At 35.4% G+C, this 26614-nt stretch overlaps 1 protein-coding gene across 1 annotated transcript in view; it reads left to right on the top strand.

Moving 5' to 3' along the window:
- Positions 1–26142, top strand: part of LOC124540929 — a 47552-nt gene extending 21410 nt beyond the window's left edge. Inside the window, exons 8-19 of the mRNA XM_047118704.1 lie at positions 9826–9919; positions 11799–12462; positions 13527–13725; positions 14423–14837; positions 15450–15912; positions 16595–16791; positions 17140–17549; positions 18408–18513; positions 22197–22304; positions 23281–23403; positions 24679–24815; positions 26047–26142. Of these exons, the coding sequence (XP_046974660.1) occupies positions 9826–9919; positions 11799–12462; positions 13527–13725; positions 14423–14837; positions 15450–15912; positions 16595–16791; positions 17140–17549; positions 18408–18513; positions 22197–22304; positions 23281–23403; positions 24679–24815; positions 26047–26142 (3012 nt within the window). The remainder of the gene's footprint in view (positions 1–9825; positions 9920–11798; positions 12463–13526; positions 13726–14422; positions 14838–15449; positions 15913–16594; positions 16792–17139; positions 17550–18407; positions 18514–22196; positions 22305–23280; positions 23404–24678; positions 24816–26046) is intronic.
- Positions 26143–26614: the final 472 nt, after the last annotated feature.

Below are 26614 nucleotides of genomic sequence, written 5' to 3'. Positions count from 1 at the left end.
TCATAACACCGTATTGAAGGCTAGTGTTACTCTCGTAACATAGGCTACGATTTCACTTTTCGACTAATGTTCTATGAATCGCGGGCGAATTTGCGTGCTAAAATTATTTGCGTTATAAAATTCAAAGCTTTCAAAACCGTTTAATTAACAACAACAGCCTGTAAATTCCCACTGCTGGGCTAAAGGCCTCCTTTCCCTTTGAGGAGAAGGTTTTGGAACATATTCCACCACGCTATTCCAATGCGGGTTGGTGGAATGCACATGTGGCAGAATTTCTATGAAATTTGTCACATGCAGGTTTCCTCACGATGTTTTCCTTCACCGCTGAGCACGAGATGAATTATAAAGACAAATTAAGCACATGAAACAGCGTTGCTTGCCTGGGTTTGAATCCGCAACCATCGATTAAGATGCACGCGTTCTAACCACTGGGCCATCTCGACTCTATTAATCTATCCATCTAATTAATCTATATCTATATTTAATATTAAAAATGTGAAAGGAACTCTGTCTTACTGTCTGTCTGTCTGTCGTTCTTTCACGACCAAACCAATGAGTCGAACTTTATAAAATTTAATATGAAACAAATTTAAACTCTAAGAATGGACATAAGCTACTTTTTCTCAAAAAAACTGTAAAACTCCATTTTCAACCAAAAAAACTGTAAAACTCGAGCGAAACCGCGGGCGACTACTAATAATATTTTAACGACCTCCGTGGTCGAATGTACACCGGTTTTCATGGGTACGCTACTCCGAGGTCCCGGGTTCGATTCCCGGCTGAGTCGGTGTAGATTATCATTAGTTTTCTATGTTGTCTTGGGTCTGGGTGTTTGTGGTATCGTTACTTCTGATTTTCCATAACACAAGTGCTTTAGCTACTTACATTGGGATCAGAGTATTGTGTATGATGTTGTCTCATATTTATTTAATTTTTAAATTAAAGATTATGATCTCGTCTAGATATTAATATATATCTTCTAGACTTAGATATAACGATAAGGTCAAAGTTAGTCACCCATCGATAGGAACAGTAATCAAAATGTTGAATTCGCAAAGTTTCTTCCATATTTATTTTTTTATTTGTAATAAAATGCCGAGATTGTGTAGACTATCACAATGCACAAAGGAGTTGGTGGTCCATAAAAAAATTGTCCATTTCACGTCGAGACCTGCGAGGGAATCTCTTAGTTTAGTCCAGGAGATGAATGGGTTTTTGTCGTTTGATGTTTTTATTATGTTTAACCTTCCATTTGAGTGAGTTTGAGTTGTCTATGGTTATTGTTTTAACGAGAATTCAGAGAGGGTAACTAATTAATTACTTATTATATAATAATAACTATAATGAATGAATTAATGAACGAATTATACTTTATTGCACACAACAAACAAAAAACGAAATAAAAGAAAATCACACAAAATTAAAAAATACAAAAATATAATTTAAAAAAAAGAATATATATATTGTTATATTATTTTATTGATATGAAATATATATTTGCGGATGCTACTTAAATATGAGAAAACATCACATACATTACTCTGATCCCAATGTAAGTAGCTAAGGCATTTGTGTTATGGAAAATCATAAGTAATGTCGGTAACACAAACACCCAAACCTAAAACAACATAAAAAACTAATGAACTTTTTCTACATCGACTCGGCCGGGAATCGAACCTGGGAATGGCGTACCCATGAAAACAGTTGTTAACAGTACAAGTACTTGACCAACATCTTAATAAGATCAACATATTAATATTAATTACAAAACTGTTTCTTGTTTCATTAAAAGAGCAATTTGTAAGCACCTTGTCGTTTTGCTGAAGTCTGTATTCAGCAACGATGATACAATTGGCATATTGACGAATCGAAAATACTTTACTATATATTTAATGAATGATCAAAAAAATTTAAATCTCTGTACTCTATTCCAGTAGGCTTTAACAAACACTTTTGAATCGTCATTTTACAACTATATTAATATAATATATGTTATAAGAAGGAATGAAGACCATGTTGTAAGGAAAGTCTTGAGCATGGATGTAGATGGATATAGAGGTAGAGGACGACCAAAGAAATGATGGATGTATTGTGTGAAAGACGATATGGTTAGAAAGAATGTTACTTGTGAGATGACGTCCGACAGAGAGGTATGGAAGGAGGAGACATGCTGTGTTGATGCCAAATAAAATTGGATAAAGGCAGGTGGTTGATTTAACAATAATATTAAATGAAGCTACCACTGGTTCGAAAAGTAGACTCAACCGAGAAGAAGATTTCATTTGTAACTTAATATGAATGTAGGTAATATTATCATGTAAAATAAAATTTCATGTAATTTCAAGAAACGTCCGCATGCTCCCGGACTACGAAATAATGAATACAAAACATAATATTTCGGGCAGACGTTGTGTTGAGGCACTCCAGACTGAAGCTTGGCGTTTGCAATAAACTCCAGACCATGATTTCACGCTTGATGACGTCACATAACTGTAAAGTAGTTTTTAAACTGGAATATATTAAGAGCCGAGATGGCTCAGTGGTTAGAACGCGTGCATCTTAACCGATGATGTTTGAACTAAATTAATAAATAAATCTTTTTATTAATTAGATCTGCCTGCGAAATTGTACGCGTTTGATATTTACAAAAAATATATATTATTGTAGCCTAAGTTACTCCCTATTATATCAGTTATCTGCCAGTGAAAGTCCCGTCAAATCGCACCAGTCACTTCAGAGATTAGCTGAAACAAAAGGACAGACACAGACAGACAAAAATTGTATAAAAAGTTATTTTGGTATATGTATCATGTATACAGACACATACATTGAGTAAAAAAGGCCTATTTTAATTTTATTATATGTATAGACTAAAATAGCACATTTTAGAAAATGTCTGGAGTTAGGCTCGGGTTCCATTACTGGACACTAATTACTGTAAATACAGCATTGTAGATCTGTTTATTTGAAAAGAGCAACTATGCGAGTTTCTTGCGGCGTCTTCTCGCTGGAGGCTGCTTTCCGAAACGGTGGTAGTGTTTAATTATCGACGATTCTAAAACGCTTCATTGTGAAGTTTACTTGAATAAAATTTGATTTGATTTGATTGTGAGGTCTGAATATTCGTAGAAATACTATGTTGTACAATATATTATAACGCTCGTAGACTCCAATATATGTATTAAAATTAATGGTGGCGTTGTTGTTGGTCATTTGTTTTATAGATTGAATTAATCTTAAACAACAACTGCCTGTATATTTCTCACTTCTGGGCTAAGACCTCTTCTCCCTTTGAGGAGAAGCCTTGAAACACATTCCACCACGCTGCTGTTCCAATGCGGGTCGGGATACACATTTCGCAGAATTTCTATGAAATTAGACACATGCAGGTTTCCTCACGATGTTTTCCTTCACCGCCGAAATCGAGATGAATTATAAAGACAAATTAAGCACATATGTACAGTGGTGCTTGCCTGGGTTTGAACCCGAAATCATCGGTTAAGATTTGACGACCTCTGTGGTCGAGTGGTGTGTACACCGGTTTTCATGGGTACGCCACTCCGAGGTCCCGGGTTCGATTCCCGGCCGGGTCGATGTAGATTACCCTTAGTTTTCTATGTTGTCTTGGGTCTGGGTGTTTGTGGTGCCGTTGTTACTTCTGATTTTCCATAACACAAGTGCTTTAGCTACTTACATTGGGATCAGAGTAATCTATGTGATGTTGTCTCATATTTATTTATTTAAGATGCACGCGTTCTATCCACGGGGCCATCTCGGCTCGTATTTAACTAAATATTTACGACATCCAATTAATATATACTACAAACATATATAACATAGTATGTTTTTAACCGACTGTGTGACAAATAAATTAATCGAGACTTAATATCGTTTCAATAAACAACAAACTCCACATGTGGGTAGGGGGACTTACGTCAGTCGAGTTCCAAAAATTGATCTCTCGTCTCTTTCCAACGTTGATTTAAGAGCGAGATGGCAGCATATTTAATGGCTCGCGTTCGTCACGTTGTACTAACGACGGCTTAATTTGAAAACGTTTAAGGCTCTTGTGTTATAATTATTTGTAACTAATTTTGTATTGTTTTGAAATCGTACGATAACTCAGATGTCGCATCGGCAAAGTTCGTAAAACCGATCACATCCGAATTGAGTACGCTGTCCCAAATTATCAGCATATATTTCTTATGTGAATATGATCTTTACACAAATGTAATAAACTTGTAATATCATATGACCTAATATATTCGTCAATTGACGCGTCGATTTACATGCACTTGCTGTCTCGGGTTGAACTGACGCGGGAATCTATAGCGTCGAATAGCGCGATAGGGAGCTATTTCTATTGGTTGTATGAATCGGCAGTAATCGTATACATATAATGCTACATCTAAGTTGTGTCGTACCATACACATATGAGACTTTTTAACGGATTTCAAATATGTTATCAATTATTTACATGTTTCTAATAAAATTAAAATATACTTTATTCAGGTAGGCTTTTACAAGTTTTGAATCGCTTTAAACCAAATTCTACATATATTATATGTATTAAGTGAAGCTTAACTAAACATTAATCCACCGGTTCGGAATGTAGATTCTACCGAGAAGAATCGGCAAGAAACTCAGTAGTTTACCTGAGAACGCTGTTATTTACAAGGCCTACTAGCCGTTCGGTTTTATTTAAATATTAATTATATTCACATATGTAATAGCTTTACCCGCGCGAAATTTATAATACATTACCTATAGAACACAAACCATCAAACCATTTTCACATCCTCGGGGGTCATATTAAAAAAAACAGCCGATGTCTTTTCCGCAAATTCAAACTATCTCCATATCGAATCTCATCGAAATCGGTTTAGCAATTTATGCACGAAGTATCAGATAGATTTATTCTCGCAATTATAATTAATATAAATATTTATTTTGTCATAATTAAGTGATAAAGAAATTATTTCTTAAGCATATACGTACAAATTGAATTGGGGATTGGCCAGCTATAATACAAATGAGGGTGAAACTACCCCTTAAATCATCAAGTTCATTATAGCGCCAGTTCAATTTGAATTTCTTGTTATAATTTAAGTTTTGGGTCTTGTGATAAAATATATCGAAATCTGTTATTCTAACTAATATTATGAATGAGAATTTGTTTTTGTTTAAACGTTTGTTACGCTTTAGCGTCGCAACTAATCAAGCAATAGTTGACATGCGGTGATGACCTTCCCCCTTCCCCATCAAACTTATTACTTGTATTCAGTCTATACTAGATTTTTTTTTAAGTTTTAAATCTGTAGTCAACGGTTGTCGATGTATAAATTAATTCAACCATTTCTTACATCGCCAATGCGCTACGCACCTTGGAAACTAAGTTGTTATGTCCATTGTATCCATTTAGACGACCTCCATGGTCGAGTGGTGTGTACACCGGTTTTCATGGGTACGCCACTCTGAGGTCCCGGGTTCGATTCCCGGCCGAGTTGATATACATAGATTACCATTAGTTTTCTATGTTGTCTTGGGTCTGGGTGTTTGTGGTACCGTCGTTACTTCTGATTTCCATAACAGAAGTGCTTTAGCTACTTACTACATTGGGATCAGAGTAATGTATGTGATGTTGTCTCATATTGTGCTTGTTACACTGGCTCACCCACAACAAACCCAACAAAGCTCAGCAGCTCTCTGGCATACTCATCTACGGAGCCAGTTCTTAACGCATGATGACCTATGTACTCTGGATATATAAGTTTATAATCACTAAAGTAATTATTTAAAAGTGGTAGTGTTTCAATTGACCTGATGGTCTTATTGATATAAGAAAGTGTAATGCTTCTATATTGAATAAATTATTTGAGTTTGAGTTTAATGAGACTCTCATGATGATTACCTTAACGGTGGTAGAACTATGCGATAGTTTGAGAAGCACTGACTTTGTCGGTTTTAAGTAAAATATATATTTAAATGTTTAATAATTAAACTTTTTAATCGGCCCTGTAATCAAACCAGCTATATATTAAAAAGAGATTCACTGACCACTTAGCTAAAAGGAAAGCAGGTGAGTTAATCGAGAAAGTTGAAATTACATAAATATACCACTCTAATAGGGCTGTTCGGGTGAGATTATATTGCATAAGAGGAGCGATTACAGGAGCGGACGCATAAGCGATCTCACCTGTCAAAGAAACCTGTAAATATATATATATGGTGAGATGAACGCGTCTAATACTATATGTTTAATATATCTCTTAACTTACTGTATTGTTAATAAAAATTTAAACGTTATATATGCTTGTTCATATACATAACATACCAGATATGTTAACAATTTTCCATATATGTGACATATGATTTTATAAATATATGTGATGTGTGAGCCGAGATGGCTCAGTGGTTAGAAAGCTTGCATCTTAACCGATGATTTCGGGTTCAAATCTAGGCAAGCATCACTATATATATGTGCTTAATTTGTGTTTATAATTCATCTCGTGCTCGGCGGTGAAGGAAAACATCGTGAGGAAACCTACATGTGACTAATTTCATTGAAATTCTGCCAAATGTGCATTCCACCAACCAGCATTGGAACAGCGTGGTAGAATATGTTCGAAACCCTCTCCTTAATGGGAGAGGAAGCCATTAGTCCAGCAGTGGGAAATTTACAGGCTGTTCTTTACTTTTTACGTGATGTGTATAAACTCGCTCGCCATCTCGTGTGTAATGTGGCGAGACCCGGTCTTTAAGACGCCAGCATTTTCTATATTAACCCTTCCCAATAAATTTGCTCGGTGTTATTTAAAAGTCCGCAGGTGGCACTACAGGCGCGAGTTATACCGGCGTTTAAGTGTTAAATAATGTTTTTTAATTTGCACTAGCTACTTGTTTCATAAGAGTTATTTTATTGAGTTAATTATTAATCGAAATTAGTTAACATGATCGTAGACTTGTTTTAAATTAAAAAAAAAACTTTAAGAAGTAATTAATATGTATTGGATTATGTTCAAAATATTTAAATTGAAAAGGTATATTATTGTAACTGGTTTGAAACACGAGTAAGCCAGTGGAACTGCACGAAAAGGGACATAATGTCTTCAATTCTATAGCTAGAAATTATGTACTTTATTAAGGGAGTCTAATTGTCATTAGGCCTGACTAGTAAAATGAGAAATAATTGAAATATAAGAACCATTATTATTCTAACCACAGCATGAAACAACTCGAATTGGATAATCTATGATATTCTCTATGGATTTGCTTCTTTTAAACGTCGATAAAGCTGTCAAGTCTATGGTTATAAAATTGTATTAAACTAGCTGTGCCCGCGACCTTGTACGCGTTTGAATTTAACAAAAAATAAATATTATTGTAGCCTAGATTACTCCTTATTATATTTTATCACCTGTCAGTGAAAATCCCGTCAAAATCAGTCCGGCCTTTCCAGAGATTAGCCGGAACAAACAGACAGACCGACAAACATTGTAACAAATGTTATTTTGGTACAAAAAATAAATATGCATTTATATGAAAAAAGGGCTATTTTAATACAATTCACAAACAGACACTCCAATTTTATTATACGTATAGATGAATAATCGAAGTAAATACTTTTAATTAATACAAATTGTAATAGTGAGTTCATGATTAATATTTAAAAAAAAAAACCCTGGTGTTAGGCTCGGGTTCCATCACAGGACACTAATTACTGTAAATAACAGAATTGTAAATCTGTTTATATGAAAAGAGCAGCTATGCGAGTTTTTTACCGTTTCTTCTCGCTGGAAGCTGTACTTTTCGATACAGTGGTAGTATTTATTTATTGACGAATGAAAAATGCTTCATTATGAAGTTCACTTGACTAAAATTAATTTGATTTGATACAATAAAAGGATAGCCCCCTTCTACTGGCCTACTATTGCAAACTTTGTCCTTAAAATATTGGAAAAGAGTTGCTAGAATTTCTACGGCACTCTTCGGTTTAATCTAAATTCCGATGGTGAAAACAATTAATTTAGTATATTTATTTTGATAAATCATCAACAGCCCATGTTTGTCCACTGATGGACATAGGCCTCACTAAATGCACACCACTGTAATCGTTTTTGGGCTACTCTAAATCAAAATCTAAAATCAAGTGGGCTTTTACAAGCACTTTTGAATCGTCATTTAACAATTAAGTGAAGCTACCACCGGTTCGGAAAGTAGATTCTACTCTTTTTCAACATTTAAAAAATACAATCATATTAGTTAAATACTATAATATTATACATGTAATGTATCCTGCCTGAAAGTTAACAGGTATTACTAACTCGCATCCATCTCCTGCCTGCCGCCTTGCGTATATCGTCACTCCACCGTGCCTGAGGACGTCCTACACTACGTTTGCCGAGACGCGGTCTCCACTCTAGGACACGTTTTCCCCAACGGTTATCGGTTCTGCGACAAATATGGCCAGCCCACTGCCACTTAAGCATAATAAATAAATACGAAGAATAATGAATGTTTAAATAATGAAAGTAAAATATAATACGTTGCTTCCGTGCATTTTATTATCAAAAAGTATTAATTCTTAAAACTAGATAAGACCGCAGTGATTATATCTGTAATGTAATCTCATTGAATAAAATAATTCTCTTAGATAAGGACGTTTCATAACATTGATTTTTGATTTAAAATCTTAATTAATTACGTGTGGAATTAAGGATATTGTTGATCGTGTAATGAAAGGAAGAAAAGATTTCGAATTATGTACAATATTAGTAATAAGATATCATTACGCGAAAAATCTAAAGAAATAGGTGTATTAATTGTTTCATGGTATATTTATGTAAAGTAAATAAGTATTCACAAATATATTCTACAAAAATTGATATACAATCAAGAAATAAAGATAAACTTTTAACCCCTACTTACTCCTTGCATATGGTACAGAGAACGTTTTTAGACAGTGGTATACGCATGACGAGTCGAGACGGCCCAGTGGTTAGAACGCGTGCATCTTAACCGATGATTGCGGATTCAAACCCAGGCAAGCACCGCTGATTCATGTGCTTAATTTGAAGGAAAACATCGTGAGGAAACCTGCATGTGACAAATTTCATAGAAATTCTGCCATTGTATCCATCTGCTTCTGTATTCCACCAACCCGCATTGGTACAGCGTGGTGGAATATGTTCCCAAGCCAGCAGTGGGAATTTACAGGCTGTTGTTGTTGTTGTTGTTGTATACGCGTATAATATACCGGGAAAGCTAGTCAAATTACCATTTAATAAATTAAAAATATTTAATAAGACTAAAACTAAAACATAATCAATAAATCTTTACATTCATTAAAATAATACATAAAAATAACGCCTGTATTTACCCTCGGGTTCCATAGCAACTGATTGAACAATAACTTTATTTCAAAAGTGCAACTATGCGAGTTACTTGCCGTTTATTTTATTTGAAGGCTGTTATCCGAGACTATGGTAATCTTTCTATACTAGATGTCAATTAAAACATTATTACATTATAAGTTAATAATTTAAAATGAGTATAACGTAGTATTTCAAACCGTTTATAAAAAATACATTGGTAAAAAAGCCGTATTACTCGATACAAGAGTTTGTTAGATGATAAAAAAGCGTGGAATTAATACCTGTTGACTTCCAGGCAGGATATGTTAATTTTAATAATTGTATTAACTATCATGACTTTGTATTTCTTAAATGTTGAAAAAAAGAGTTTCTGCCGGTTCTTCTCGGTAGAATCTACACTCCGAACCGGTTTTTTTAATGGTTAATTAGTAATGCGTCTTTTCTGTTCCAGAATTCTCCAGAACTGTCAAGACTAAGTGGCGATCTCGCTAATGTCCTAAGCTCTCAGAAAATTATAGAGGGACGAAAAAGCGACCGTCTACGCGGTAAATAACTATATTTCCATTAGGGGTTGATGGAACAATGGAAATATGCAGCCGGAAGGGATGAAAAGATTATTATTTGCAAAGGGGCTTTTAGTATCATGGAAATTATTATTTTTTTTTTCTATTTGAATGTCTTATGAATAATGAATACTTACTTTCTATAATTACGAAATGGTACCGCTTCGATTCTCGATTGTGGCAAATTTCTTTACGTGATAGATGCCACATACATATATGTGTTTCACATTTTATTATATAAATGCAAAGTAATATATTTTACATAATCTATTGGTTTATAAGCTTCGCATGTACAGACATATATACTAGCTAAACCTGTGGTTTTACCCGCGCGAATGTATAAAACACAACCGTCCCTGTTTTACCCCCTTGGAGGTGGAGTTTCGTAAAACCAGTTCGTAGCGGATTTCTACACCCTACAAGTAACCTGCCGAATTTTATAGGTGTAACAGTTTCCGAGTCTTTGTTTTATTATATGTAACCATTGTATCCGTTTGTGGATTAACTCTTTACTTTTGTAATATATGCATTTAATTAAATATATGTATGTAGTGTATTATGCTCATAGTATAATGTAATGTACATAAGGTTAATAAAATTATGGCACAATAGAAATAATAAACCAAAAAGTTAGGGGGTAGGGAGTTCAAATTCGGTTTCATCAAAACTTCTTTGAACATTTTACATATATTTAAAAAAATATATTTTATTTTTTATTTTAATATAATTATTAACTTTTCCAATTGAATAAATACATAAGTAATATAGTTGATATGCAATTCTGATCCTAATAAACCTCATAATAAGACTCGCTTTTGATTAAAGTGTTAAATAAAAAAACAAAAAAAATAAAATAAATAATTTTAGCAATAATTGTTAAGTTGAGACCGTGCGATTAAAAAAACGTGAATCAATAATTGCGGGTTCTAATTCAGGCAAGCACCACTTTCATGATTTTTTTTATAAATTGTCTCGCTCTTGATGATATAGGAAATCATTGTGATGTACAACAGCATGTGTTGGATTAAAATCTCCCATCAAAAAGCCTTGTAACCGCTTGTATTTTTTACGTTACAAGAAAATTTACTTGGTGGTAGGGTTTGTACAATCCCGCTTGGGTAGGTACCACCCACACATAAGATATTCTACCGCCAAATAACAGTACTCAGTATTGTTGTGTTCCGGTTTGAAAGGTGAGTGAGCCAGTGTTACTACAGGCACAAGGGACATAGCATCTTAGTTCCCAAGGTTGGTGGCACATTGACGATGTAAGGAATAGTTAATATTTCTTACAGCGTCATTGTCTATGGGTGATGGTGACCACTTACCATCAGGTGGCCCATATGCTCGTCCGCCAACCTATTCCATAAAAAAAAATATCTGGCACTTTAACTAATTATCGCACGCGGCTTTTCTCACGTTTATGGTTTTATCGAAAAGCCTTGGAGTTCATGGTTGCTTCATATGAAATTTCATCAAATTCGGTTCAGTGGCTTAACCGACAAAGACTTTACTTTCGCATTTATAATATTAAAAGAGCTCAGATGGCCCAGTGGTAAGTAACTCGTGCATCTTAAGCGATGACTTCGGGTTCAAACCCAGGCAAGCACCACTATATGTGCTTAATTGTGTTTATAATTCATCTCGTGCTCGGCGGTGAAGGAAAACATCGTGAGGAAACCTGCATGTGTCTAATTTCATCGAAATTCTGCCACATGCGCATTCCACGGACCCATTGGAACAGCGTGGTGGAATATGTTCCAAATTCTTTCCTTCATGGGAGAGAAGGCCTTAGCGCAGCAGTGGGAAATTTAAAGGCAGTTACTTTATTATATTAATGAAATTGTTTAATCATTTATAGAATTCTTCAAGAAACTCATCCAAACCGACACGCAGATTCGAAAACTGAAACAGGACATGAACAACAATTATCTGACGGACACAAAAGCTATAACTGATCGGTTCAAGAGATCAGCATCGAAACGTCAACGTAAGCACAACAAGGAAGGCGACCTACATAAGAATCTCGATAGAGATACAACGAACGATGCTACTGCAACAACTAAAGAAAGTAACACACACTCGAGACCGAACGACACGGGCGTGACGAGAGTGTGGATCAAAAATGAACAGATCGTCATAAAATACATACCAGAGAGACGAAGGAACTTCCCCAAGTGCTCCCATTCGCATCAGACTAAGAATCACGAGAAGCAACTCAAGCATCCCTTCTATAAGAACAGTCAGAGAATTGATGAAATGCTCTATGAGAAGAAAACGACTAGAAGCGATAAGGTTGTTGAAGATACTAAATATGCTAATACCAATTTGAATGTAGTCAAAAATAAAAATGTTAATCGTAAAGAAAAGAAGTTGACGGATAAAAATAATAGTTACGATAGTATTGATGTGGTTCTTGATGGAGAAAGGGCCGGTTTCGGTCCAAATACAACTGATTTTAATGTGAATAAACATACGTCTACACTCCCTACGTACCATTTTGCATTGACTGTTTCGACACTCATGTAAGTTGGATTGATGTTTTAATTTTTTAGGAAAGTAATTTGGAATCGATTTAGAATATTTTGAATCGAAAATGAATTAATAATAGGTCTACGTAAATATATACCAATGTTTGCTATTATTTTCTAGTCATTACAATTAAATGATAATGAATAAGATTGAGTCGACATGACCCATGTAGAACGCATGCATCTTAACCGATGATTTCGGGTTCAAACCCATCAACACAACTGAATATTCATGTGTTTAACTTGTGTTTATAATTCATCTCGTGCTCGACGGTGAAGAAAAACATCGCGAGGAAACCTGCATGTGTCTAATTTCATAGAAATTCTGCCATATGTGTATTCCACAAAACCGCATTGGAACAGCGTGTTGGAATATGTTCCAAACCTCCTCGAAGGAAAAGAAGGCCTTAACCCAGCAGTGGGAAATATACAAGCTGATATTTTTGCTGTTATCTATGTGTGCCCACACAATTGTGTAATATAATGTCATGCGTAGTTGAAAGTCTTTCTTGAAATTATTTTTGGAGTATATTATCCTATGTAACCCACAATACGCTAATCGTAGCGTTCTAATTTCCATGAAGTCACAATTACACACAACGCAATATGGTTCACAATTCTAGCTAAACAAATCGTTTCTTGAGTCTGGCCATAAGTAAATTAATGATAACTATAGTCATACATTGTTAATTAATATACTTTATTGTACACCACAAACAAAAATACAAATATCTCAGGAATGAACACAAAAAAATAAAAATAATAAAACAAAAATAGACAGTACAATCCAATCCATCAGCCCATTTCCGTCCACTGCTGGACATAGGCCTCTTCAATTGCTGACTTGACTGAGATCGTTCTTGGGCTACTCGCATCCAGCTCCTACCAGCCGTCTTGCGTAAGTCGTCACTCCACCGTGCCCGAGGACGTCCTACACTACGTTTGCCGAGACGCGGTCTCCACTCTAGAACACGTTTCCCCCAACGGTTATCCGTTCTGCGACAGATAGATAGTACATGATTAAGAAATTTTATGTATCTTGTTTTATTTTTGTCTAGAAGTCAAATGGCACTGACGGAAAAGCCTCCACGTAAACATACCCCGGTCGAACGTCCGGGACATCGCAGGCTCATGCAAGTGGATGACGAGGAAGATAAAGAAGATCTTGTCTATGAAGATTTGAAGGAGGTACTAGAAGATGAAGGTCAAAGCCAGGATGACATAGATAAGCAAGTTGAGAGGAATAAAAGAGATGATGTGAGTACCTTAAATGTATTTAATTATTTTAATAATCAGCTTATCTACCACTCAGTGGTAGGGCCTTCTTATGGTATAGGTTGGCGGACGAGCATATGGGCCACTGGTTGATGGTAAGTGGTCACAATCACCCATAGACAATGACGCTGTAAGAAATATTAACTATTATTTACATCAATGTGCCACCAACCTTGGGGGCCAAGATGTTATGTCCCTTGTGCCTGTAGTTACACTGGCTCACTCATCCTTCAAACTGGAACACAACAATACTGAGTACTGTTATTTTGCGGTAAAATAACTGATGAGTGGGAAGTACCTACCCAAACGGGCTTGCACAAAGCCCTACTATTATAAATATATATACAATTTCATATTAAAAATATTTTGTCAACAACAACAACAGCCTGCTAATTTCCCACTACTGGGTTAAGGCCTCCTCTCCCTTTGAGAAGAAGGTTTGCAACATATTCCACCACGCTGTTCCAAGGCAGGTGGGTGTCAGAATTTTTATGAAATTCGACACATGCAGGTTTCGTCACGATGTTTTCCTTCACCGACGAGCACGAGATGAATTATAAACACAAATTTAGCACAAGAATATTCAGTGCTTGCCTGTGTATGAACCCGCGATCATCGGTAAAGATGCGTTGTTACCACTGGGCTATCTCGATTTTAAAAATGTTTTGTTACGTTACAGAAGTATGACCCTGAGCCTTTGGCGAATCCAAGCAGATATTCCGCACAAAACACGCACAATACGAATTGGAAAGGCCCGATGCCACTTTATCCAGACGAAATAAACGCGGCAATAAAACAAATGTCGATACAGAATATGCATCAGTTACCTGTCGATACAAAAGCTATGAAGCAGGAAAAAGAAAGGCCTGGAAAGGACGTAAGCGACACTGAGTATATAGAAAATTATGCCGACAGTAAATACAATAAAATGCTTAAAATGGCACAAGCGTACAGTGATTATGGTGTGTTATATGGTAAGAAGGATAGATCTGAACCTATGAAGGATAATGATGAGAATGATCAGTATAACAAACTAAAGCCGTATATCAATAAAGAGTCGTTAATGGATAGATTCTTCAAAAGATCGAAAAAAGGTTGAAATATTATTTATGTAGTATCCTTATATTATAAGTTTTAGTAGTATATTTAGTATTTTCTTTTATTCGATATCCTGGTGTCGATTCCCGGCGGAGTCGATTTAGAAAAAGATCATTAGCTTTCCATGTTGTCTTGGGTCTGGGTGTTTGTGGTGCCGTTCCGGAAAATCAGAACGCTTCTGATTTTCCATAACACAAGTACGTTAGCTACTTACATTGGGATCAGAGTAATGTATGTGATGTTGTCCAATGTTTATTATATCTATACATATAATAAAATTAGATTGTCTGTTTGTAATATTAAAATAGCCCTATTTTGCTCAATGCATTTGTATGTATACACGGTACATATACCAAAATAAAAAAAATTACAATTTTTATCGGTCTGTCTGTTTGTTCCGGCGAATCTCTGGAACGGTTGGACCGATTTTTGCGGGACTTTTACTGGCAAATAACTGTTATAATAAGGAGTAACTTAGATTACAATTTTTTTTTGTTATTTAACATTTGTATTTACAGAAGTGAACAAGTTCGCACAGTTAGTATTTAATATATACTTTTACATATATTAAAAAAATCTAATTATCTCTAATCCTTTTATATCTTTAGATTCATACGAAGGTTTTTCGTTCCAACGTAGAAGCGGAGAGACGTCCAATGAAAAAGATGAATTGATGAAATCCATTTCAAAACATATAAAATTTGTAAAAGATACTACTAAAACAGATAACTGTAAACAGATGACGGAAACAACCAAAGATACACATTTCTATGTGACTCCTGAAAGTGCAATGCAGACAAATGATGTTATTTTCAATTGGAAGAAAAGTTTACGTTCGTTAAAATCTATAGAAAATCCAGATGATGTTAATAATACAGATGAAGCTATTAATCCACTGATTAATAATAATGATAGTGATGCTAATGATAATAAGGTTGGATTCTCCACCGATGGTTTGCTGAGTTTCATATCGATGCTCACAGATTGGCTGATTAACTTACCTAATCTGTCTATTAATGGTAAAATTGAAGACTCCAAAGTAAACTCGAGTGATACCAATCAAAAGTCCAGGTAAGTTTGTCAAATTTACTCTACTACTATTGTATTACTAATAATTGAAGAGCTAAGATGGACCAGTGGTTAGAACGCGTGCATCTTAACGGATGATTTCAGGAAAAGCACCACTATATATATGTGCTTAATTTGTGTTTATAATTAATCTCATGATCGGCGGTGAAGGAAACGTGAGGAAACCTGCATGTGTCTAATTTTATCGAAATTCTGCCACATGTGCAACCCGTATTGGAACAGGAAGTGGAATATGTTTCAAAACCCTCGCCTTAATGGTAGAGGAGGCCTTAGCCCTTAGTGGGAATTTTACAGGTTGTTACTTTACTTTACCAATAATTGGATTTGAAATAATTATTAATTCAATGAAATTATCAATATCTATGCATGTAATTAAATTGGAGTGTCTGTTTGTAATATTAAAATGGTCCTTTTACCCAATGCATATGTATTATACATGGCACATATACCAAAATAACATTTTTCACAATTTTTCGTCTGTCTGTCTGTCTGTTTGTCCCGGCTAATCTCTGAAACGGTTCGACCGATTTTGATTGGACTTTTACTGACAGATAGCTGATATAATGAGGAGTAACTTAGGCTGCAATAACTTTTTTTTTGTAAAATTCTTACGCGTACAAGGTCGCTGGCACAGCTAGTACATAATAGAATTAATTGTTAACAGATATAATGCAACAGAAATGGAAGCGAGTAAGGTTATTCGTGATGTTAATGAAACGCAGGGTGATTTTAATTATCCGTCTTATGATTCTGATATGGTTGATAATATTGGACACAGATCAAGAGTACTGATGTCTATTGAAGATAAAAAAAGCGTCAATAATATGCCTTTAAAGAATGATCCAGCTCATACGTCTACAGGTAAGAGACATTTGAGCAATTTTGGTGACATGCGTTGTCATGTCTATTTTTTATTTTATTAAAAATTAGCCTCCTGCCCAGGCTTGCACGGGTACAATACTGATACTAAATATACAACAGAATTTGTTTATTTACGACATCACATTACAAACTAAGAAAATTATCAGTGTTTCTTTACTATATTGTCCATGTATTACATACAAAAACCTTACCCTCGAACCACTCTATCTATTAGAAAAAACCGCATCCAAATTAGTTGCGTAGTTTTAAACATATAGGGATATAGGGACAAAGAAAGCGACTTTGTTTTATACTATACAGTGATAAAAGTATGTCTTCTTATTTCAGAAACAGACAACATAATACCTGTCGCTCTTGTTTTAGTCAAAAACGATAAAGAAAATATTACGAAACATAAAGGCAAAAACATCAGTAATAGTGTACAGATTAAAAAAGAAAATAAAACTATCGTCAAGAGAAACGCTGATCACCAGTCTGTAGTCTGGAATGATCTTTACGATGACGAATACGGAGTAAATGTAGACTATTCACAGAATATCAGGGACAAGCATTCAGCGAAGAAAGGTCGAAATGTCGTCAGGCAGTCAAGAGATTGGTTTCAGAACAGATTCAAAAATTTAACAAATAAATTTAAATTCAAATTTGCAAATAAATCTCCAAATCTATCTAAGAATATAACCTCTAGTCCCAGTACTTTAGTCAATACTCCCAAACGAACTGTCAGACAAACGAATAATGTTAGTAAATTAAACACAGTTCCTTTTTAATTTCAGTTGATCTGCTAGGCTTGATCTTTGTATAAATAATTGGATAATGTTTTTACTGCAATCTACTGGAAATACAGATCTATGTTACTTAGTACATTATGTTTATAACAATAATAAGGAGCTGAGATGGCCCAGTGGTTAGAACGCGTGCATCTTAACCGATGATTTCGGGTTCAAACTCAGGCAAGCACCACTATATATATGTATGTGCTTAATTTGTGTTTATAATTCATCTCATGCTCGGCGGTGAAGCAGAACATCGTGAGGAAACCTGCATGTGTCTAATTTCATCGAAATTGTGCCACATGTGCATTCCACGAACCCGCGTTGGAACAGCCTGGTGGAATATGTTACAAAACCCTCTCCTTAATGGAAGAAGAGGCCTTATTCCATCAGTGGGAAATTTACAGGCTTACTCTCTCTATTCTCATAATAATATCTAGTTTAATATAGATCTATTTGGTACTGTTAGAGGATTATTTAGGCGTTCAAGAAAATAAGTCATCTGATAGTAAGTAAGTGGTAAACCACCACCATATATAATCGCTGAAAGAAATATTAACCATTCCTTCACCGTTCAAACCATAACAATACTAAATTTTACTGTAAGGCGGTACAACAGCTTATGAATACCAACATATAAATAATATTTTGTTCACTAAACTCTGGAACGGCTGGACCGATTTTGACGGGACTTTCACTGGTAGATAACTGATATAATAAGGAGTAACTTAGATCCAAATTTTTTGTTAAATTCAAACACGTACAATACAAGATCGCGGGTACAGCTAGTAGTACACTAGTCTTATATGTAAGAACTCCTTGCAGAATGCTGATGCTGATATAAAAAAGAGTTTCGCTGATTTGACAGAGAATATGAAAAAGGTATGCCAAGAAGCTGTGAGGGCGGTGCAGGATACGAAGAATATTGAAGGTAAAGAGGCTATTATAAGTTATAATATTAAGAGCTATTCTTGGTTGATATAGTGACGAGTATCAAAGGTTATTTACGGGTAAATTATTATAATTGAATCTATTCTTTAATATAATGGATATTTAACATAGTAGGTTAATATAGTGATAAGCATCACAATAAATAAAAACGTGATCATATCTTCGACCATAATGACCACTGTTTTATTTTTTGGCGTAGGTTGGCGAACGAGCATATGGGCCACCTGATGGTAAGTGGTCACCATCACCCATAGACAATGACAATGACAATGACTTTTTGAATATAATGAAAACCGAATTCAATTTTTTTTTTAATATAGAAGCTTTGAACTTAGTTTTTAATTCTGAACAATCTAGATACTACCGGTTTGGAAATAAACACCTCAGCACTGATAAAAGTGTTTAAAGAAACTATGCGGGTTTTTTTCCCAAAGTGTGTCCAATCATCTAAAAAAATATAGTTTTCTAATGTGATTTAGAAAAAATTGTCACTTGAATATGTTTTGAGATCCTATCATCCTATTAAAATCGGAGAAATAAACAAACCTAGATTCACGTGTTCCATAGTTCTGTTAGTTCTACTATATGTGCTCTACTTTCTAAGAGTTTGTGATTAATATATCTCTATTATAAGACAACACTATTCCAACTAATCTACTTCTAAAGTTCCAATAATAGCTTTGTCGACGTTCAAAATACCATTTTTGCAAATTCTCAAGCTTTTTTTATATTATATGTGTATAATATAAAAAAATCCAGATCCAGTTGAAACAACTGAATTTCTTGGCCTTACTCTTGATGCCAAGTTACAGTGGCTCCCTGACTGACTGAGTTCTGCGGCATTTGCTGTCAAAAAAATTAGATTATTTACTGATGTTGATACGGCTCGACTAGTATATTTTAGTTACTTTCACAGTATAATGTCCTACGGTATTATGCTTTGGGGTAACGCAGCCGCTATCCAAATTATATTTGTGCTGCAGAAGAGGGCTATTCGCGCAATCTATAACCTAGGAACCAAGGAATCATTAAGGTATAGATTTAAAGAAATTAAGATATTGACTGTTGCTTCTCAATACATATTTTGTAATGTTTTGTATGTACGGAAAAATATTAATGTTTTTATGAGAAAATGTGATTCTCATAACATTGGTACAAGGAACAAACACAATCTTGTTACTCCTGTTACTCGACTGCATAGAGTCAGTAACTCTTTTGTGGGGCAATGTATACGCTTCTACAACAGGATCCCAGAAAGCGTTCAAAATGCTTTTGTTGCCAAATTTAAAAAAATTGTTAAGGAACGCTTGTGTGCAAAAGGTTACTATACAATTAGCGAGTTTATGTTTGATAGCACACCTTGGGAATGAAACGATCGCCTCCTGGCTATTTCTAATCATATACTACTATGTACCTTATAAAATTGACAAAAAAAAAAATAAATAACAGAAAAAAAAGACCCGCTGAGTTTCTTTCGACGGTTCTTCTCAGGTCAGGGTGTCCTTTTTCCGAACCTGTGGTAGTGTTTATTTGACAATCAATAAGTAAGTGTAATGCTTTTATATTGAATAAAGGAATTTGAGTTTGAGTTTGAGTATAAAAATATTCTTCTGTTTCTTCTATTTCTCTTTTGTTGTTGTAGCAAGTAATAGTAATTAATAATTTCATTAGCATGTAGTGTTTGCTTTTAAATGATTTTACATAATCTGTGTATGCATGTCATCGTCATCATGTATGGAAAAAGCTTCTTCGTATTTTATATGAAAATTCAAAAAGTTTTTTTTTTATAGTTTATTTACATTTGACTAAAGTATGTAGGTGCCATTTTGTTCCATAACTTTTTGCCATCTTGTTGGTAGTGACATGATCCCATTGCTGTAAAAATTTTGGGGCTTCTGATCGAAAAACTGCGACAAGTGGTTTTGGCAGTCCTCTCGTGATGTTAACCTGACACTGCCTAAGGAATTCTGCAGAGACCGAAACAGATGAAAATCTGAAGGTGCAAGGTCAGGACTATACGGCGGATGCGTTAATACCTCCCAGCCAAACTCTCGTAATTCTTGTTGAGTGGCTAAAGATGTGTGAGGTCTAGCGTTGTCAATTGGATCAATTCTGGCCGCTTTCTCTCAATTTCTTGCTTCAATCTCATCAATTGTTCACAATACATTTCTGAATCGATGGTTCTGCCGGGTGGTAACAGCTCATAATGAATGATGCCCTTCCAATCTCACCATACACACAGCATTACCTTGTTGCGAGTTAATCCGGGGTTTTGCCACAGTCTGTGAAGCTTGACCGGCCTTTGATCACGATCTTTTTCGCACGTTCTTGTCGTATGTGATCCACTTTTCATCACCAGTTATCAGCTTCTTCAAAAATAGTTCGGTTTCATTACGTCTTAATAAAGGATCACAAATGAGTACACGGTTCATTAGGTTTCTTTCAGTGAGTTCATGAGGCACCCATATATTGAGCTTTTTTGTGTACCCAGCTTTATTCAAATGAGTCAAAACCGTTTTGTGGTCAATTGCCAGTTCTTCAGCTACATCGTAACTACTAATGTGCCGATCTTGCTCCACTTTTTCAAAAATGGCATCAATTTTGTCCGTAACAGGGCGAGATGCATCTTTGATATCAAAATTTCCGGCTTGAAAACGCTTAAACCAAACTTGCGCTACTCTCACAGATACTGCGTTAGGTCCATAAACATCACAAATTTAACAAACAAAAAAAAATTTTGCGGCTTGAGTTGCATTTTTACCTTTTTTATAGTGAAATTTTAAAATGTATCGAATTTCTTCTTTAGATTCACCATTTTAACAACAACAAAAACAAATGAAAATCACACAAATTCCTAATTCGAATTTGGAAGTGCCTTCTTTAAAATTAAAACTTTTTAATGATACCAAAACCAGCCAGATACAAATGGTATAGCCAAAGAGATTTTATTACAAGTTCATACATACTATATGCGAAAAGACTTTTTCCCCAACCTAATATTTATGTTAGACAAATGAAAAATGGCTACCAAACCCAATAAATAAATAAATAAATAAAAGCTTCCAATGATTTCGCGTCAATTCAATGTTTTTGAACTTGTCCCCTTGTGTTAAGTGTTATTTTAAGTTGAGGATTAACAAAAAAAAATGCTACTACTATTGCTAATACATGTCTTCAAAATTTAATTGACCTTATTTTGGCAGCCGTTCTGATAAATCTCATCTAACTCTTCTCAATCCTACGTGATGTTGGCGAAATAATCTGTGCCCTGTCGGCACTACCAAAAGCTGTGAAACTATTTAATTAAATAGACTTTACTTTAACTTGGTGGTAGGGCTTCGTGCGAGCCCGTCTCGGTAGGTACCAACCTCTCATTAGTTATTCTACCGCCAAATAACAGTACTCAGTATTGTTGTGTTCCGGTTTGAAGGGTGAGTGAGCCAGATAACTACAAGCACAAGGAACATAACATCTTATTTCCCAAGGTTGGTGGCACATTGACGATGTAAGGAATAGTTAATATTTCTTACAGCGTCATTGTCTAGGGGTGATGGTGACCACTTTCCATCAGGTGGCCCATATGCTCGTTCGCCAACATATAGCATTAAGAAAACTTTATTGTTGTATGCACGCCACAATTAACATTATACATATTTGGTTCAGTTCGAGAAGAGAAAAAAGAAGATGGTGCTGCTACAAGCCTCATGCAACAACTGGTTCGTCTCATGACTGACCTCGTCGATATCCAGGTGCAACAGAAGAATTGTGCAAGTGGGTATTATTAATAGCTTTTATTAAACTTGTTATTATGTTCGACGAGCTCCGAGGTCGAGAGGTACACCGGTTTTCATGGGTACGCCACTCCGAGGTCCCGGGGTTAGATTACCATTGGTTTTCTATGTCCTCTTGGGTATGGGTGTTTGTGGTACCATCATTACTTCTGATTTTCCATATCACAAGTGTTTTAGCTACTTACATTGGGATCAGAATAATGTATATACGTGATGTTGTCTCATATTTTTTTATAATTGAAATAATAATATTTAGTACGGTAGTTTGATTATAAACAAAAAAAAAGTTAAACGATGCCCAATATGGTTTTATTATTGAAGATATTGATAATACTGTACGTATAACTAAAAATCACCTGTAATAGGTATTCGGGTAAAATGGATCACCTGTTAAGTGGTCACCAGACTCGATAGATATTGGCACTGTATATTTTCTTCATCGATAATGCGCAACCTTGAGAACTAAGATGTTTTGTCTCTCATACCTATAGTTCCACTTACTCACTCACCCTTAAAACCGAAACGCAACAATGCTAAATATTTCTGCTTGGCGGCAGAATATATGGTTAGCCGGTACTCAAACGAGCTTGCACAAATCATATCGCCTATATTGTTTTTATTTTTTTTACGGCTTAGGTATGTGTATAGTGGACGAGCATCTGGGCGACCAGATGGTAAATAGTCACCACCGCTCAATGACTCCACCAACCTTGAGAACTAAAATGTTATGTCCCTTGTGCCTTTAGATACAATGGCTCACTCATCCTTCAAACCGGAACACAAAAATACTGAGTACTGTTGTTTAGCGGTATCTGATGGTACTGGTACTGGTCTAATGGTACCTACCCAAACGAGCTTAGATGAGTTTCCTTGCGATTCTTTAAGATAGAATCTCCGTTCAGAATCGGTGATAACTTTAAATTCAAATTGATCTTCGAAATTGACTTTTTCTTCAGAACTGCCGTCTGATCTTTACAAGTTCCTGGAATGGCTGACGGTACCACAGGATACTAATTTTGAAATTAACGAAGTTTTCCCTGGACAAAGTTACACCATCGACGATAGCGTGAACAGATACGGTAATGTTGTTTCCATAATGACGTAAGTTAGATATACTGTTGATAAGACATGTGACTTTTGAGGTTATAGGAGATTTGACCAAAATATTTTGGAAACTTGGATATTCGAGTCAAGCCAAGTTTCCGACTCCGCAAAGCCAATAAATCCTTCTTGGGGCAAGGTATCCGTTTCTATAATAAAATTCTGCAGACATTTTTAACTTTGCCGTTTTCGTAAATTCAAATCGTTTGTAAAAAATACATTGGTAGAAAAAGCATATTATTCAATACAAGATTTTATAGATGATAACAAAAGCGTGGAGTTAATACCTGTTGACTTCCAAGTAGGATATATCAATTAAAATAATTGTATTTAACTAACTTGACTTTGTATTTTTTAAATGTTGAAAAAAGAGTAACTACTGAGCTTCTTGCCGGTGCTCTTGGGTAGAATCTACTTTCCGAACCGGTGGTAGCTTCACTTAATTGTAAAATGACGATTCAAAAGTGCTTGTAAAAGCCTACTTGAATAAAGATTATTTTGATTTTTATTTGCTAAAAGAACAGATATAATATCTACACGATGTCCTTTAAGTAAAATAATTATTAAAATTGTAATATTTTTCTGAAACCAAAAATCCAAATCATCTCATAAATGTCAGAGCATTAAGGCTTTTTTTTTGGCATATGTTGGCGGACGAGCATATGGGCCACCTGATGGTAAGTGGTCACCATCACCCATAGACAATGACGCTGTAAGAAATATTAACTATTCCTTACATCGTCAATGTGCCACCAACCTTGGGAACTAAGATGTTATGTCCCTTGTGCTTGTATTTACACTGGCTCACTCACCCTTCAAACTGGAACACAACAATACTGCGTACTGTTGTTTAGCGATAGAATATCTGATGAGTGGGTGGTACCTACCCAGGCGGGCTTGTACAAAGCCCTACCACCAAGTTAAACAACTACAAAAAAGGCGGCCAAGTGCGAGTTGGACTCGTGAAGGAGTCGACCCATTTGACTCGTTTCGTAGTAGCCAGTAACAAGATTAATGTTTATAAAATATATTTTTTAATTTGTTTTAATTGAACATATTTGAGTCACTTACAAACTTAGAATATATCTACTTACTATGTTTCAACAGTATAGTTCTTATAGCTTCGGAAAAACTGGCTGTGACATACAGACAGACATGACGAATCTATAAGCCTTTTTTTTGCCTACGGAACCCTAAAAAGTTACAAGCAAATTGATTCTTTTTTTGAAATCTGTTATATCTCATTTACACAGAGAAGTCCACATATCCATCTTACGATATAACCTTGACGGAAGACACACACCAGGAAGACCGGACCGAATGCCTGGGGACGATCCGTGCTGTCCAGGACCTGATCCAGCAGTACGAAGGGATGAGCGATGAGGATAAGGTGCTGAATTTAAAATATCACTTAATTATTAAACACTAGCAGTCGCCCGCGGCTGTAGTAGAGATGGTCCAGTGTTGCATCTTAACCGATGATTGAGGGTTCAAATACAGGCAAGCACCGCTGAATATTCATGTGCTTTATTTGCGTTTGTAATTCATCTCGTGCTCGGCGGTTAAGGAAAACATCGTGAGGAAACCTGCATGAATAGATACGACTAATTAATGTAATAATAGTGACTTCAACGAAATTCTCCCACATGTCGAATATGCTCCAAATTTTCTCCTCAGAGGGAGAGAAGACCCTTAGTCTGGCAGTGGGAAATTTACAAGATTCTAAGAAGTCACTCGCGGTTTCGTGTTTTACTCCGTTGTTTACTCTACGACCTTTCTTGGAATTCATGTTTGCTTCATACCAAATTTCATGAAATTCGGTTCAGCGGTTTGGTCGTGAAAGGGCGACAAACAGACAGAATTACTTTCACACTTATCATATTAATATAGATTAAGTATGGAATTTAATTTAATATTACTGTAAATGAATATAATAAGATTTAAATTAATGATCAAGGAAAGGACTGAGATCAACCAGTAACTAAAAACTCGCTGATAATGGTCAAATATAACCAAGTTTTTAGTGACCAATTAAGCACTACATGTTCTTGATTTGTGTTTATGTGTGTGTGTTTCAAGGAAAATATTGTGAGCATACCTAATCTTTTAGTATCGAATGAAATTCCTTGATATGTGTATTCACAGTCTAGGTTAGAAGAAGGTTTAATGTTCGAATTTTTACTGGCAGGTTTTATTTAGGCATTACCAGATTATTAAAAGTAAGCCATATACGGTCAACAGTAAGCATACTTAGAATTCCTATTAAGGAAGAGAATATCTACCAATCTATCATGTGAAAGTAACATAAAGAAATATGTCTAATACTATACATGATATAAATCTTAGCCTGACTATAAGCGTCACGGTAGCATGCGTAAGCGATCCGGTGGCGCCCGACGAAAAACAGAGATTGTGCCGCCGGTTTTTTAGTGGGTAAACCTGGTGTACTTGGGCGCACTAAGAGTGAGAGCATCTAGGGAGTCACAAACCTACCCCCCTCCCACTTTTCATCACGAGAAAAAAAAATGGTCTGATAATAAGAAAAATATTGCCAGTAAAGAAATATATAAAAATAGAATCTGATTCTTTATCCAATTTTGTAATAAGAATAATTCTTACAGAGCAAAATGACCGGCGTGAAGGAATACCTCGAAAACCAGCTGAAGTTTCTAAATAGGAAGCTAAGTGGTTTCGCGGAGACGAACGTGAGTGCATAAATAACTATTTTGATGTATTAGTGAGGAGCGTTATTTCTTCCAAGCTGATTTGGAACCGAGCACCCATTTTTAAGCGGTGGGTAACCAATTATGAAGAGAATTGAGTTGTAAATAGATGAGCCGAGATGACCCAGAGGTTAGAAGGCGTGCATTTTAACCGATGATTGCGGATTCAATCCCAGGCAAGCACCACTGAATTATCAAGTGCTTAATTTGTGTTATAATTCATCTCGTGGTCGTCGGTAAAGGAAAACATCGTGAGGAAACCTGCATGTGACTGATTTCAACGAAATTCTGACACATGTGTTTACACCGTCCAGCATTGGTGCAGCGTGGTTCAATATGCTCCAAACCTTCTCCTCAAAGGGAGAGGAGGAAATTTACAGACTGTTAATGTATTCTAGTTTCTAATTTAGTTGCATTTCATACTTCCTAAAGATGATAGTCTTCAATGCTATTTTTTCTGTTTCTA

This window comes from Vanessa cardui, chromosome 27 (genome assembly GCF_905220365.1).
Source record: "Vanessa cardui chromosome 27, ilVanCard2.1, whole genome shotgun sequence".
In the NCBI taxonomy this organism is placed as follows: Eukaryota; Metazoa; Arthropoda; class Insecta; order Lepidoptera; family Nymphalidae; genus Vanessa; species Vanessa cardui.
Note: the sequence above shows the minus strand (reverse complement) of the source record. Positions and strands in the feature narration are given on the sequence as shown.